Source organism: Sinocyclocheilus rhinocerous, unplaced genomic scaffold (genome assembly GCF_001515625.1).
Source record: "Sinocyclocheilus rhinocerous isolate Xijiao unplaced genomic scaffold, SAMN03320098_v1.1 scaffold113, whole genome shotgun sequence".
Taxonomy (NCBI): Eukaryota; Metazoa; Chordata; class Actinopteri; order Cypriniformes; family Cyprinidae; genus Sinocyclocheilus; species Sinocyclocheilus rhinocerous.
Genome location: NW_015646846.1, coordinates 202,353 through 219,625, shown reverse-complemented (window position 1 = coordinate 219,625; position 17,273 = coordinate 202,353). Strand labels below are relative to the sequence as shown.

At 36.3% G+C, this 17,273-nt stretch overlaps 1 protein-coding gene across 1 annotated transcript; it reads right to left on the bottom strand.

The window, feature by feature from the left end:
• Positions 1–4,386: 4,386 nt before the first annotated feature.
• On the bottom strand, positions 4,387–15,697 carry LOC107708113 (syndecan-4-like). The gene is made up of 4 exons (XM_016512260.1): positions 15,447–15,697; positions 8,829–9,044; positions 8,047–8,248; positions 4,387–6,063 (listed from the first exon to the last, which is right to left on the bottom strand). The coding sequence occupies exons 1-4, from the start codon at positions 15,504–15,506 to the stop codon at positions 5,903–5,905; spliced, it is 639 nt and encodes a 212-aa protein (XP_016367746.1). The 5' UTR covers positions 15,507–15,697; the 3' UTR covers positions 4,387–5,902.
• Between the last annotated feature and the right edge of the window lie 1,576 nt (positions 15,698–17,273).

Genomic DNA, 17,273 nt, shown 5'->3' with positions numbered 1-17,273 from the left:
AATAATTTGTTGCTTTTGTATTTGTAGAACATAAAGATGACCAAATAAACTGTGAATAATTTGTATTTATTTAACAGCTGTGATGGTGGTTACGGTATAAATCCTGCACTACCCTTCCATCTGGCATCCTTCTATTCCATACAGTAATCAGCTTCATTTTCGGAAGGTGCGATGGTGAGAAGGTGTGTGTAATCAATGCATCCAACCACACTGGAAATCCTAAAGGAAATTCTAATTATTAGGTTACTTAGAGGTTGCAACAAGATTTTATCAAGTGAACGCCATTTAAAAATGGTACCGTTCAAATAAATATGCATGTGGATATGGCAAAATAAATAAATTAAATCAAATTAAATTACATCCTCTCCTGTAAATGTAACTCCCCACGAATTAATGCAGCCTCCTCATCTACAGGATCCCTTATAAAAAGACATGCCACTTTTGTCACATTTACCGTGTCTGCATGATGAAAACGAAAGTGGTCCGGTGAGAAAAATAATCTTGTTTCCATTTTCATTGAGATTATTTTTCTTACCCCGCTGGCAATTAATTTGACTTGTTTACCCCAGGAAACAAGACTAAATATCGTACATATTTTTTCTTATATAGAAAATACATCACGATTTAAGAATTTTTAGATATTTGTACTTGAAATAAGGCAAAAATCTCAGCAATAAAAGCAATTTTTGCAGCGTGAATGAATGAATGGGGTATTTAAACATTGCTTATGCTTTAAAAAGGGGGAGGAGACCGAAAGAAACTCTGGTTTTACAGAAGAAAACCTGCTCCCGACCAGGTTAGGTATTCACAGAGTAAGTTACTATGGTAACTTACCGAGAGGTTTAGTTTTGTCTTTTACTGGAACCGAAAACCCTGAGTTTCCCTTTTCTGGGGTTAACAATCTCTGAGTTTCCAACAAAACCCACATTCTGGAATACACCCCTGTTCCTCATATCGAGCAGAAAAGGAATAATATCATAGCTACACGTCTCTGTGATACACACAGATTGACAATAATTAATGCAGATTTGGTGTAACATCCTTACAAGATGCTACGGTTTTAAAATACTTTATCAAGTTGTTAATGAAGATTAAAGAGGTGGCGTCATGTAGTAAAAGACTGCTGATATTATTAGTCCTTGGTTTGTCAAGTCAAAGCAACAGGGATATATTCTCTTAGTAGAGTTTCTTAGGAAAAAATATTGACCTTTTTCATGATATTCTAATTTTTTGAGATGTACCTGTATATATATATATATATATATATATAAATAATCAAAACATGTGGCAAACTTGCCCCAAACTGACATATTAGGATACTGAAGAATACCTGTCTGTTAAACGATAGCTACTATCATTATATAGATAGCCTATAGACTTGTGCAATTTTGACTCATAATCTTACAGTTACTGAGATTTTAGTGACAACTAGCCCTGGTGTTCCTCATGTTCGATCTAAATGTAGGGGTTACTTTAAAATTAGTTCAACTAGTAGCAATGAGAAAAACACTTATATTGCAAATTATTTCCATAAAGTACGTTTATATGGCAAACGGCCGTTTTCTCCTGTGTCTTTTGCCCCACCTCTTGAGTAAACAAACCCGGGCTGTAGTTGAAAGTGAGAAGGCTTCCAATAGGATGGCGTAATACGTGACAGTTTGAACATTTTCCAGAACCTTCCATGACAAATGTGCATACAAATGTGCAGCAGGAAACGCGCGCGTGTTAATGATGAAACTGTTCCGTGAGGGGGGAAAAACTGCACAATATTCATTGTCTAGTCCATTCAACCTGTAACCGGAGGCATGATGTTTTCCCCCCAACAGATAAAAGATAAACTTATCAGGGAAACAGTCAGATTTGCATCTATTTTCAATATGCATTAAGATATTTTTACAGCACAACTTTGCCAGATATAATCAATCGCAAGGGAACTTCCCCATGCAGGTCATTTAATTTCTATAGCTAATGCTAAGCAGATTTCAACTGGTTTTCCTAAATGGCTCAACGGACTGTTCGTGCTAAATTTACCTGGACTCGTTCAGGTGTGAAAGTGTGACGTCAGAGAGGGCACGTGTTCAACACACCCCCAATAACCCTTATAATGTTGCATTATCATACAGACAATCACTTAAGGCGGTTATAAAAAAAGTATTTAGTCACTATGCCAAGCTTAAAAATGTATGAATATCATTGCATACCAAAACCAAATGGCATTTACTTTAAAGGGATAGTTCATCCAAAAATGAAAATTCTGTCATCATTTACTCACCTTCAGCTTGTTCCAAACCTGTATGAATTTCTTTCTTCTGTTGAACACAAAAGATATTTTGAAGAATATTGGTAACCAAACAGTTGCTGGTCCTCACTGACTTCCACAGTGTGGAAAGAAATACTATGGAAATCAATGGCTACCAGCAACTTTTTGGTTTGGAACAACTTGATGGTGAGTAAATGATGACAGATTGTTTGTTTTTATGGGGAGTATATTTAAAGAAAAATAAAGTGCAAACACACTTTTGCAAAAAGTGTGGGCAAATATTTTTTGGAGCCGCTGTGTTTGTTTTTGCCACAAGATTAAGCCTTGGCCTGGTTTAAGGAATCCTGTCAGTGTATCTCATTTTAAAAACAGAAACAAAAATAGATATGATCAAGGTCCATGCATGAGCCTTTACACTTTTTAATCAAAACATTTTCTATTTTTATCCTTCAATCCTAAAAGAAAACAGCCTTTATTCTCTTGGTATGCTCATATGTTTTGGTAGCAAAGCAGACAGGCATCAACATGCTGGATACACACACACACACACACACACATGTCTGGTCAGCTATCCTTGTGGGGACTCTCCATAGGCGTAATGGTTTTTCTACTGTACAGACCGTATATTCTATTGCCCTACACCAACCCTACCCCTAAACCTACCCCTCACAGGAGACTTTCTGCATTTTTAGATTTTCAAAAAACTTAATTCTGTGTGATTTATTAGCTTGTTTACCCGTGGGGACCTCAATTTAGGTCCCCACCGTGACACGAGTCCCCAATGAGTCTGTGTGTATTCAGGTTTAAGTCCCCACCAGAATAGAAAAACAGGTACACACACACACACACAGCTGCTTACAGTCATTTCTCTAGAGGTGGAAATTCCCAGTTTAACACTGAGGCACTTACATTACATATTAAAGTCTGTCTCATTATTCAAAGTTCATCTATCACAAATAGGTTCATGAACAAACAATATGCAAACCATGTGACTTCAGTGTCACATGATCCTTCAAAAAGTATTCTAATATGCTGATTTGCTACTCAAGAAACTTTTCTAAATATTATCATTGTAATTTATTATCCATAGTTGTGCTGCTTTATATTTTTGTGCAAACAATGATACATTTTCTTCAAGATTCATTGATGAAAGTTCAAAAGAAAAGCATTTATTTGAAATAGATACCTTTTGTAACACTATAAATGTTTCTATTGTCACTTTTGATCAATTTAATGTATCATTGCTGAATAAAAGCATTGCTTTCTATCTATCTACTGAATCTTATTACCCCAAATTGGTATTTTTTTTTTTTTTAAAGAAATGTAAAATTTTTTTTTTTTTTTGAATGTTGTCATGCAATGTTTCTCGCATGGTTTCAGGACACAAATTATAGTAACCTAGCCGTAGATAAACATCTATCTTCCACAAAGAAGGCCTCAGTTTGGAGAACTTCTAGGCACAGCATCCAAAAGGTCATTTTGCAGAGTAACTTACAAGATGTAAAGTTCATGCAAGATCTCTCAAGACTGTCAAAAATACCTCCATCCCCATTTTATCATTTTTTAAGCACTTGAAATTGAGGTTCTCCAGAAGGTTCCACCAATGTGGCAATCTGAGGAACCACAATGGTGGCTCAGACAGCTTCTGTTTTGAAGGACCATAGCAAAAGAACTTTTGCGGAACTGATTCCTTGAAACAATCCCAAAACAATGAGCATAGAGTACCAACAATATAAGATCAATAAAAACACAACATGTTTTCCCCTTGATAACTGTGAAACATCATCTACCTTCTTTCCATTGCTCCTTGCAGATCCTCAGTCTCTGAAACCAAACCTCAGCCTCGTTAGCTTCCAATTCAAGTGTGTCTGTAAATTAAAGTGTTTTTCATTTCATACGTCCTCCTTTACTAGTGTCTAGTTTCCGAGCCTTTCTATACCACAAACCCTAAACAAACAAATTTTTGACTTGAGGTCTGCTTTAGGTCAAGAGGACGGTCTACTTGATATTACAGAATAAACTTTCAATTATCAATTTCTTAAATCACATCTGAAGAAATATAGTGACATCATTAAAAGGCAAATTTATGAGGACTTTTATGGCGGAAAAAGCTTAAGACACCTTGGTTATGTGCATAAAATAGCTTTATTTTCAACAGATCAGAATCTGCATGCAAAAATCAATGATTCATTGACTTCAACATTAGATCAGTGATTTCATCTGGATGTGACCAAACAAAGCAGCAGATTTTTCTCTTTTCTTTTTTTAATCATTTTACACCATGCTAGTAATGCACAGCTCATTCACGTTCCCCTTAACTAATCCAGAACATCCTTCTACAAAACATAAATAGATTCGGCTTAAAAAGTCTAAAAGAAATAGAAACTCTTAAAAAAAAAAATCTTGTCAAAAGACTAACAGCCTTTGAATTTTTTGCACTATGGTATATAAAATAAATCTAAAAACCAAAAAAAATAAAATAAAATTATCACATGTACAATAGCTGAGAAGGGGGAGCAACACCCCCGACCTGAAGGCAGGCAATAAAATATGACAGTTAAATTAATACCAAAAAATGTAAAATAAAAAAGGAATTAAGAACATCTACAAAAACACTGAAAAAAAAAAGTTAGTACTAGCATTGGTCATTGTTCTCAAACAAAACATTTTCCATAAATGTTTTCGAAAGATACAGACGCAAAGCATCTGCGTTTCACGAACAGGTTTTACGCCAAAAGCGAATACCGGGATGAGATATAAGAACAATAAAAACGATTTTGGCATTTAAATATTTGGTAAATAAAAGGCTGTCAAGAAATGGCTAAGTACCAAAGTTTTACATTTTATTCAAATGGCTATATACAGATCCCTGGATGTACAAAGTCTGTTTAAAGTGAGCCGATTCTCAATCAACATCTGTACCTGTTAAAGGAGCTTAGCTGGCAGTCAAGCAGCACTATAGTTAGCAGTACTAAGTCTCTCGTCGCACAAAACCAACACAGCAATGAGATACAGATATGAGGAATGTACCATAACACCATGGTTGAAATGAGTATACATTAGTCTAGCACACCGATTTCAGCTTTGCTCTCACAGAATTCACAGAAAAGTTTCAAACATATACTGCATGCCCTCAATTTGGTTCCACCTCTGATGTTTTAATAAGGAAATAAAAAAAGTTTAACATCACACAGATTTAAAAACAAAAGACATCTGATAACGTAAAAGGCTACAGTAACCATCCCTTTCTGAAGCACCGATCGTGACACGGACTGTTTTTCATAACGGCTGGTTCAATGGTCAATCCAAAGCCTTTAACCTGTGAATGGCTCCATTGCACCTTGTAGTGTTTTATTTAAAAATATATAATGGACACAATGGGCCACGTGGTGAAAAGGCAGTAAGTGTGAGAGAACAAGACAAGAACTTCTTTTGAATCGAGCGGTTTGGCAACAGACGCTATCCCCTCCGAGTCGCTTTAAGATTTCAATGCAAATGTCCAGGCAGAGTGAATTATTTGTGTGAGGTCCTTCTGTGGTTTTCGTGGTATGTGAGAGGTTGGCGGCGGCCCGTCGGGCCGAGGCACTGTGTGAGCTTATAGTTCAAAAGAGAGGCAGAGAAGGTATGTAAGGGTGTGGATGCTCATGCATAGAATTCTGTGGTAGGAGCTTTCTTGTAGATGGGCGTCTTGCCCAGGTCGTAACTTCCTTCGTCTTTCTTCTTGATGCGGAGAACGAAGTGAACCAGCAGGACGATGAGGAGGATGGCGAAGACCAGACCAACTGCTCCGCCCGCAATAACAGCTAGAAAACAGAAATAGAAAAATGTGAGGGAGGCATAACCTACAGACACAGCGTTAATGGATACCAGCGGCCTGCGTGTATTTTCAAAATATACGTACAAATGTATGAAAATACCAGCTTTGTTATTGTTACTGTATTTTCAGTAACTGACATAAAATAAATTACAAATATTTGATGAAAAACTTAAATCAAAATTAGAAATGTTGCCTTGGCAGCTAACTGAAATAAGTTAAAGTACTACATTTACTAAAAAAAAAAAAGGAAAATATAAATAAATTAAAGCAATGTAGAAATATAAAATAAAAACTAATAAAAATGACATGCACGTAACTACGGAAACACGTTTTCACCACGGGATAAAAAAAAAAAAAAAGGAAATTGTGACTTTTTCTCACAATTCAGAATAGAAAAAAAATCGCAATTGTGTGAAAACATAGATGTAATATATATATGGAAGCCCGTTTCTGCCACTGAATAAAGATAAAAAAAAAAAAAAAAGGTAATTGTGACTTTTTCTCACAATTCAGAATTCTTAGAAAAAAAAACTAATAATACTGAAATAACACTAGAAAATACTGCGCTAAATGATAAAACAAACCAGTGGAATTTATTTTAAAGCAAAACATTAAACGCTAGTGTACCAAACGTTTTACTATATTTAAATATTCAAATTTTGCCCAATAATATTTATTAATTCTATTTACTTTGCATATCAAACTGTAACTATTGCAAACAAATCAAACCGTCTCCTCACCTGCAAGCACCTCTGTGTTGTTTAACAAGCTGTCATCTCCAGCATGGGTCATGAGCACATTGCTGAGCTGGTCATTGTCTTGGTTTGGTGCTCCAGGCAAGCCGACCTCATTGTTTTTAACCAAAACATCGTTATTGACAGTTGGCCTTGGTTCAAATGGACCCTTAAAATCAGGGATCTGGTTACTATTGAAGAGACCAGTCTGAGAAAGGAGAAAACGGTCACAAGAAAATTAATATAAAAATCAAATCGGTTGCATATACAACAAAAATCTGTCATATGAACAACCAATCAGTAATTCAACTCATGGTTTCATGAATCATAAGCATGCGTAAGAAAGAAATGACAATTCAAGTTGGATATGACCCGAAGTAATGATTTTTAAATCAGTGAGTCAGTTCAGCAACCATGAATGAGTTACTTTAGACCAATGAGTCAGTCTGTGACTCAATAGAGAGTCACTCTGACATTCATTAAAAACAATCGGCTCATAAGAGTCACAAATCAGATGACACTGGTTGCATTGCATATTTGTTGTAGTATTAAACCAGAGTATAAAATGCAATAGAAAGATGCGCTGTCTGTTTATTTACTGTAATAATATAAAATGTAATTTCAATTTAGAAGAATTCTTTAAAGAGCATTTCACTTTAAAATGATTCACTTGTTGTAGGCAAAAACCTCATTAATTAAGATTCACTGTTGTGTTTCCTAACAGGCATTTCTGTAGTATCCTAATAGTTGTTACTCAATTTTTCAAAGAAAAAAAAAATCATATCTACCTTGCTGTCTATCGGTTCTTCTAAAAACCCAGAGCCTGAGCCATCATAATCATCATCATCATCTTCATCATCATCGTCATCAAAGCTATCCTCATCGTCAGTTGGGTTTAAATCAGCAAACTCAAAATCTTCATTCGGAGAGTCGCCGGAAGTCTCCAGATCCTCATGGGGTGACTTGTTTTTCAGAGGTACCCATGTTTCCGTTTCTCGTACCTACAAAGAGAAATAACTTACATGAGGAAATTACACTTGCCACCATTTGTTCCAAGACAAATCACCAAAGAAAAATGTGCAAAATCACTCTTTCATAATGTAATCCAATGCAAACATCAGAAATTGGTTTTACTATATTTAAATATTCAAATTTTGCCCGACAATATTTATTAATTGCATTTAATTTGCATATCAAACTATCACTATTGCAAACAAATCAAACCGTCTCCTCACCTGCAAGCACCTCTGTGTTGTTTAACAAGTTGTCATCTCCAGCATGGGTCATGAGCACATTGCTGAGCTGGTCATTGTCTTGGTTTGGTGCTCCAGGCAAGCCGACCTCATTGTTTTTAACCAAAACATCGTTATTGACAGTTGGCCTTGGTTCAAATGGACCCTTAAAATCAGGGATCTGGTTACTATTGAAGAGACCAGTCTGAGAAAGGAGAAAACGGTCACAAGAAAATTAATATAAAAATCAAATCGGTTGCATATACAACAAAAATCTGTCATATGAACAACCAATCAGTAATTCAACTCATGGTTTCATGAATCATAAGCATGCGTAAGAAAGAAATGACAATTCAAGTTGGATATGACCCGAAGTAATGATTTTTAAATCAGTGAGTCAGTTCAGCAACCATGAATGAGTTACTTTAGACCAATGAGTCAGTCTGTGACTCAATAGAGAGTCACTCTGACATTCATTAAAAACAATCGGCTCATAAGAGTCACAAATCAGATGACACTGGTTGCATTGCATATTTGTTGTAGTATTAAACCAGAGTATAAAATGCAATAGAAAGATGCGCTGTCTGTTTATTTACTGTAATAATATAAAATGTAATTTCAATTTAGAAGAATTCTTTAAAGAGCATTTCACTTTAAAATGATTCACTTTTTGTAGGCAAAAACCTCATTAATTAAGATTCACTGTTGTGTTTCCTAACAGGCATTTCTGTAGTATCCTAATAGTTGTTACTCAATTTTTCAAAGAAAAAAAAAATCATATCTACCTTGCTGTCTATGGGTTCTTCTAAAAACCCAGAGCCTGAGCCATCATAATCATCATCATCATCATCTTCATCATCATCGTCATCAAAGCTATCCTCATCGTCAGTTGGGTTTAAATCAGCAAACTCAAAATCTTCATTCGGAGAGTCGCCGGAAGTCTCCAGATCCTCATGGGGTGACTTGTTTTTCAGAGGTACCCATGTTTCCGTTTCTCGTACCTACAAAGAGAAATAACTTACATGAGGAAATTACACTTGCCACCATTTGTTCCAAGACAAATCACCAAAGAAAAATGTGCAAAATCACTCTTTCATAATGTAATCCAATGCAAACATCAGAAATTGAAGGAACAGTCACTATTGAGTGACACAAGAATGATTTAAAGACCTCATAAAATCAAAACTTTGGCCTATGGCATAACGATTGTTCTGAGAGCACACTTAATTTAATTAATTAATCACGTTAGCAGAGCCATTTGGCCAATCACTCTGAATGGGTTTTAAACAATTAATGGACTAAGCCTATTAGCATAACAGGAGGAAGTAGATCACACACGTCTCTCTTTCAAGACTCTTTCCATAAAAGTGCCCATTTTGCTTTTCACTGTTGCTATGGTCACAAGACATTAAAGCATTCTATTTTAAAATTTTTTTTTTTAAGTGTAATTTAAAAAAAGATTCTAAATTCCATTCTGAATGGCACACAACTGTGATTCATACAATACTGCATTACAATCAGTTCACTCTTGACCTTGAAGCAAGCTGGAAAGGTAAGAGGCAAGTTAGTGCAGGTTTGGCACCATTGTGTAAAACAACACAAGAATTCATCGGACAGGGGCTGAGGGTCTTTATCGGTCTCGCTCTCCTGCTTGCTGTCAAAAACAGATTTAATCAAACATGACTCACTGAAACGTTTCACATACCAGGAAAGCAAAATCATTCATAATGCACAGGTGCGCACACACGGCGTAATCACCTTAGACAAATTTACTAAGGGTTTCAGTAAGGCAACAATGACTTCAAGTTTATCTTAAATACAACATTTTTAAAACAAGTTTAATGCTTAAAATGGCTCTAGACGCAAAAGGGAGGGGTTTTTAAAATGGAGATGGGGGGGGGACTGACTGACTCATTTTCCAGGAAAACCAGGATCATGCAAACGCCACATGAAACTACAAGTCAGCTCTAGCCTGCTCTGTTGTTCGAAGACAATAAAAGAAAAAGGGAGAGCGAGAACCAGAGAATGACAGAAACCACAAGAGGGTGTGGGGAAAGAGACCGACATACTTTATGGTTTTCAGTTTTACAGTGCTGTGAAACCCCACTCCAAAATCCCCCCCGCATTCTGAAATACTCAGCTCTGAGAAGAAAAAAAAAACCTGTATAAGAAAGTACAGCGGATACTCTTTGACTGAGAAAGCCGTGGTTCAATTAAACCGAAGCTTAAATTCCCATAAGCAACCATTAAATTCTGAGCAAACATATACAAGCCACTTGAAAGAGTTTTAAAAAATCCCACCACCCAAACTAAAATCTCTAGACTAAGATGGACTGCTAAAGAAAGTCCCTCAATTTCTCAGTCGCAACGCAGGAAATAATGTTTTTTGTTTTTAATTTCTCAGCAATAACAAAAAAAATTAAATAAAAAACTCACCAGCATTTAAAAGAAACAAAACCAATGCATAAGATAACAACAGTTCTTAAAATAATAGTTAATTCATTTAGTTCACTAAAAATGAAATTCTGACATCATTTACTTGCCCTCATGTTGTTCCAAACCCAAATGACTTTTTTCACACAAAAGGAGATGTTTATCAAAGTTCATGCTGCTTTTGTCCAAACAATGGATGGAGACGGGCACTGTCAAGCTCCAAAAAGGACAAAATGCACAATTAAAGCAGTGTGAAAACTGGTGCACATAGAGCTTGAACTGAAATTTAAGTTATTATTCATGTGATTATCGAGTTTGCAAAATATATATAGCATCAGTGACCACAAAAGTAAGTCATACGAATTTAAAACAACTTAAGGGCGAGTAAATGAGAAAAAGCTTTATTTTTGAGTGAACTCTTAGGCAACCCTCATGATAGCTGTTGACTACGATAAAAAAAAAAGATGACATGTCTACAATTATGACTATGGCTCTTATCCTCAAAGTGAGCTGTAATGCCGGGAGAAGCCTGTGTAAATTAACCAGCTTAGTAAACCAGGCCCAAGTCAAGACTAGAAAAGCTAGGAGCAAATCCGACCATCTGCTGACAAATGGTCTGGCATCTGTTCCAGTGAGTCACAATGGGCGACGCAAAGAGAAGATACCACAATCAGCGACTCATCCATTACGGTGAAAAACTGTCTGAGGTGATTCACTGTTTGAGTTTAAAGGCCAATATTTAAATAACCAAGACTGCATCTAAGTTTTACCAAGCAACTTCGGAGTATGAAAAGTCACAGAAAGTTGGAACATTTCACAGAATTTCTCCTGAAAATGTCAAGATTCAGTCTGGGTTTCATTGGTGACCCATCAAAGCTACACTATACAGATATTATCCGCTGTCATCTGTGGTGGTTTGAAGACTCTCCTTGTTGTCCTTTCAGGTCACAACCAATTACAGCCGCAGTCATCAAGACAAACTGTGTCTGTCACTTCCACCAATCGGATTTACCAGTGTATTGTGTCATATGATCTCCTCATGAGATACACTCCTCACACGTACCGAGTGTACGTCCTACTTTGCACACAATCACACTCGTATGTCAAAGAGAATTCCTTCCACCTTTACAGGAGCTATTTATAGTCGTGTTTTCCTTCCTACACTCCAAGCTGAATCTCAACAGCGGGGTGGAAAGACTCACCTGCCTGTTAAACGATACGTCATTGTTCAATCACACGCCAAATTCTCACCCCAGCACCTGTTCAAAGCACTGAAGCATTAGTGCATGAGAAGGAAACAGAATTTGACTTTTCCTTCGAAATCTTCAACTAAACCAAACAAAATGGACTATTCAGCCTCATTGTCATCAGCCTCTATTCTCTCACACAGGAAGTGCTAGCACACTTTCCTTGTATCCGTTAGTGGCTTTCATTAATGAAGCTTCTCACTATTAAGTCAAAGACTGTTTAATGCACAATGAGCCGTTCTGAATAGTCCAAACAATCAGTATTGTGTAATCTGGGAACGAGGAGTTCAAGCTTTCTGAAAACAGACCTTCCCTGACTGGCTAAAACCTGACATTAACAGAGATTTAGACTGGATTCTGGAATTAAAAAAATGAGCCAAATATGTTCTTGATGGTTTAAGAAATTCACCAAAAAACTATACACATTAGACAATTCATTTGGTGTGTTCGCTAATGAACAGCACCTATGTGCATTCAACAGGAAACAATCATGTTCATAGGTAAAGTTACAAACTCATTTAATGTACCATATCCACAATTACCCTTTAATTACATTTTACAGCAATTAATGAGCCAGAAATGAGAAGCTTTAAGATTAACAGTCAGACACTGCCATAAAAGATAATAAATGTTACCATTTAGAACTCTGAATAAACATTATTATTGCATTAATGCATTAATAATTTTTTTTTATTCATAGAGCACATTTAACACCACATAAGTGGACCCAAAGTGTTTTACAATAAGAAATATAGTCAATTATAAAACATTATAAAATATATTATGAAAGTAAAAAGAAAAATCAAAGCTAGTAGTAAGTCTTAAGGCTATCATTAAAACCATCCAATGATGGAGAGGCCCTGAATTATTATTATTAGTATTATTAATACTATGCATGAATGGACATGTAAAAGAGCATTCTAAACAATATGAAGACTCAGGAAAACAACTTGAAGGTAATCCAGGATACTGCAAGTTAGCAGTAAATGTGTTATTAGATGTGAAAGACCACCGTGTGGTTGTAGGAACATCAATGAGGTGATTAGGCTCCAAGATTTCTTCAACTTAAGTCTGGAGACCTGAGAAAAACCCAGACGTGTGTTTATTAGAAGAACGGGTATTTTCATGAGTACAAACATTTACACGCCAAGAAAGACAAAAGGCTTGATGGAATTGCCATTGCTTAGGGGGAGGGTATAGTCAACAAAGAAACTTCACTAAAGAATAGGTGGTAAAGCCAATTCAGATGAATACAGATATCACAAACCTAATTGCTAATATGTAATAATGAGCAAGCTATTATCATCCACACCAATAAGCAGAAAAAAAAGCAACAGGCCAACTCAAGAAAGAGGAACCATCATTATGAAGGACAGCTGGTGGCTGCATATCAGCATTTCCAACTAAAGCCAGTCTGGCATATGGTTAATAGCTCCACAAGCAACAGAACTGGAATGGTAACTGATGTGGTCTGCTAAATGACTCTAGAACACACAGGACTCCCTTTACATGGCCTCAAGATATTCCTTTGGACTTGCAAAACAAAACCGTACAGCATAAGGCATTGCATTTGTCACAATAAACAACTGTGTTCACAGGCAGAGTTGCTGTAATAACTAAATTCTTCTTTCACCCAAGCAGCAAATAAAACCCTCTCGTTCGGTGCCAACATTCCAGCCTCAAAAGCGATTTAATAGACCAGTGGACAGCAATGTAGAAATCATTATTACATCCTGGCGAAAGTATTTATCACGTCCGCTGCCTTTCAGATGAACTTCGCACCCTAAAAACAACTGAATAAATAAATAAAAGCAAATCCATTCATATGCAAATCACCTCATGCCTAATTCATAACACAATCATTAGCACGTTATCTAGCATGGCCATTACACTTAAAATAATAAAATATTAAACAGTGCAAGTTATGTTTTAAGATAATGATTAACCTACTAAGGTGACAAAAATACTGTTTTGTAATACATTTAAAATGATTTTCCATAGTTTTTAAAATTAAAGATTATTCGAGTATGTTTTACAAAGAAAATACAATTTCAGTTTTTCTACTTTCATGTTTCATTGCCATTTCTTTGCAATTCATAAGTGAAAATGTTTTCTACACCAACATTAATAGCTAGAAAGACACAAACTTGGGGGGGGGGGGGTTTAAACACATTTTAAAATGTGTTTAAAATGTTAAACACATTTTAACATTTTTTTTTCCAGAGATTTTTGGCACATACAATTATCTACAGGATACAAATCCTGAAAAAAATCTTGGGAGGTTGTTAATATTACTGACACTTTTTTTGTTTGACCAACATGTGTCTTTCTAACTAGAGATTATATTTTAATCAGGTAAGGTGGTGAAAGCTACACTCAAATATTCAAATATAACCAACCCCAAGGCCAAATCAAAAATATCCAATCCTACTTTGCCTATTACTGAGGTTTAAAGGGTCCATGTCATGTTGAGTTTAAGCCACACAAACTTGTCCAGTGGCTAAAGAGGAGGGACCTGGATGAAAGAGGTGGACCATTTAAATCTGCCCAAGTGTGTGAAATCCCAAAAGAAGGGCTGGTCAAGGTCAGGAGGGGTCAAATTCCTCAGGAAAACGCTAAAGAATGGAGAGGGAGGGGGATGAAAGGAACACAGACACTTTTGCATGATTTTGAGGAATGCTGCGGCCTTCTCTGCCTCGAAGGACAAGGCTTTTGGTGCGTGTGAGCTTGTTCTCACATTCCCACCCGAGATTAAATCACACCATCCGATGTACAACTAACAGCGCAGCTGGTTTACTGTTCTATTACCCTTAAGATTACACAATATCACACACTAAAACCATCGACAGACAAGGACAAGACGCAGTACAAAAGCTGCATCTGATGGTGTTTAAGTATAGATAAAGATCTGCGGCAACACCTTTCCAAAGGTCTGTGAGAGAATGGAAGGTTTAGCCTCAAAGAATTTACATTTTGACTTGTATGAGGGTGTGTGTGTTAGTGTGTGTGTGTGTGGCTGACTGACCAAGCAAGCACACTGGGTGGCATTTGTCTTCTATTTCAGCTCCTAAGACATCTGCAGCAAGCTATTCTTTTGAGTTATGAAAGAACTGGCCAACACAAAGCTGTGGCATCCCATTCACAGGTGCTCCAGTGGATGATTCCATAATGAACAGATGGAAAAGTAAACCTCATGGACTGAATCCAGTATAATCAAATAATAAAAAAAAAAGCATTGAGGGCAAAAACTGTCACATGAAAGCAAGTGCTAACGTTACTCATGAAGTTACACAACAAATAAAAATGAGCAAGACTAGTTTGGTGCCCTTAAATATATTACTTACACACATACATAAATATAAACGCACACAAATTGATCACAAAACCACGACTAAATTAATTGTTCCTTGTCTAATCTTAATCTAGAGGTTTATTTGAGGTGCGCGCATTGGAAAATTCGACCAAAGACCAAGAAGGCTTGTCTACACGTTTGACAATTAAACTAAAGCTAAATGATTAATCTGACGTGTTAAATTGGTTGAATGTATAATTTAGAAGCCTTTGTTGTTTCAACAGGTCTATTGTCAGAGAGCTAACGCTTTAGCTAACGCAAATATAACACCCTTCTTTCGTCATTTGTGATGAAAGAAAACAATATGGCTCGATTATAACCTTAGTATCTGAACTGAATGTAATATAAGTTAAAATTCACAAGACACTCACCGACTCAGCGAAAACAGCAGCAGCCACAGACAAAACCAGCATGAGGTAAACTTTCAACATCTTCTCTTGAAAATAAGAAGCCCCAGTGACGAAAGTTGATGACAGTTTCCGAAGTGAATCACTTTTATAAATCAAAACAAACCGGTCCTGTTTTTGTTAGTCCTTTTTTATGCCGATTCGATGAGATTTATATCGCGTATTTTCTTACTGCTATCCTCTGTGTTGGTACGCAGTATTCCTGCGTAATGAGTGATCCCGTTTAGTTTTATTCAGAGGCGTCACCGACTGAACCCGCCTCTCTTCCGTATGCAGCCAATCAGGACACCGACAAACCAGTGACGTGTTTTTGGAAATTCCGGACGCAACAGGTTTACAACAACATTAGAATCCATCATGTAGCCGGAGCACGTTTTGAACAGCGAAATTGTAGAATGATAGGATGATTAGAATTAGGTTTTTGGGTATATAAAATAATTGTTAATCTCTTACCAACACAAAATCCTCCGTTCTCTGACAGTTTCACATGGTTAATGTACTTAATATCCGTCATTAACTGACCTATATGAATGACTAGCATGTTTGAGGAAGTTAGGAAGAAGAATTACGAAAGCGAGACGCTCGTGGAAAGTTCAATGACATAAACTTCCGGGATTTTTTGAGAGTAGTTTTTTGCTTGTTCTTCCCCTTTCCCTTAAAGCCGTATGAAAAACGAAAACCACAATGATATTTAGATGCTATTGCTGATAAAAGAGTTTTATGTTCTTTCCTTCTTTTCTACTGACATAAGTTCTTAAACTAGCCCAGATGGCTTGCTGCTGGTCTTAGTTGTTTTAAGCTGTTTTTTGCTGGTCAGTGGTCTCCCAGCCTGGTGTTTTGGATTTAGCTGGTCAGCATGCTGATCGCCAAAATCCTTCAGCAAACTAACTATGCTGAGACCACTTAAGACCAGCAAACCATCTTGCCTTAAGGAGGGTTTATCTTCTTTTCATTCTTTTCTTTTCATAAATGTCAGTTACATTCAGATTTAGGTGTTGCATCATAGAATTAACGGTTGCCATTTCCACTAAAAGGCGTCTGTTTTTGGTTCTCATCCAATCGTAGTAACTGGAAAATGATGGAATTACTCTTCTCGCTCTTATCACAACATTTCCATTCTAGCATGACTTTGAACTTGAAACTACTTATGCATGTCCCAACATGACACTGTCACTGTCAGAAATTTGTAATTGAAATAATCAATTCTTTGTGAAGTCATCAGAAATATACTCTATTACAAAGATTAGAATTAGGCTTTTTTAAAAATTAGGTTCATCATCTAAGCATGTCTGCAATGCGTCTATTTATAATTCTCTATTAGTAAGAATAGCGTGGCTTAGAAAGCAATGCAAATCATTCAGTACAAACCATTTGTAGTTAATCAAGACTGTCATGCTAATAAAAGTCTCTCATGTATGTAAATGGTCATTGTATAGGCCTTTAGGTTCAGAAATACTACAGATACTCACAGTGCTAAAATCCCCTTAAATACTTAATTGACCTGGCAAACAATCTTGATTCAGATTAACTTGCGTATGTGTATGATCTCAGAACTCCTCTCCATAACAAAAAAACACACACACACAATTGCAAACTTTATGACTGTTTATGGTGGAAAAAAAGACTATGGTGTTGTGTGTGGTCCCTTCGCTCTTTTGTGTTACCTGTAAATTTCTTTCTTTCTTTCTTTCTTTCTTTCTTTATGTGTATGTGTGTGTGTATATATAAAACTTGGACACTTTTTAAAGGGGTGGTTCACTGGGTTTTTTCTAGGCTTGATTGTGTTTATGG

Bases quoted from the DNA above. Each gene is read 5' to 3' on its own strand.
- LOC107708113 (XM_016512260.1), bottom strand. From the start codon at position 15,506: ATGTTGAAAGTTTACCTCATGCTGGTTTTGTCTGTGGCTGCTGCTGTT. The intron at 9,045-15,446 runs GTGAGTGTCTTG...TTCTCTTTGTAG, and splicing joins CTGCTGTTTTCGCTGAGTCG to GTACGAGAAACGGAAACATG. The intron at 8,249-8,828 runs GTAGATATGATT...CTCCTTTCTCAG, and splicing joins AAGAACCCATAGACAGCAAG to ACTGGTCTCTTCAATAGTAA.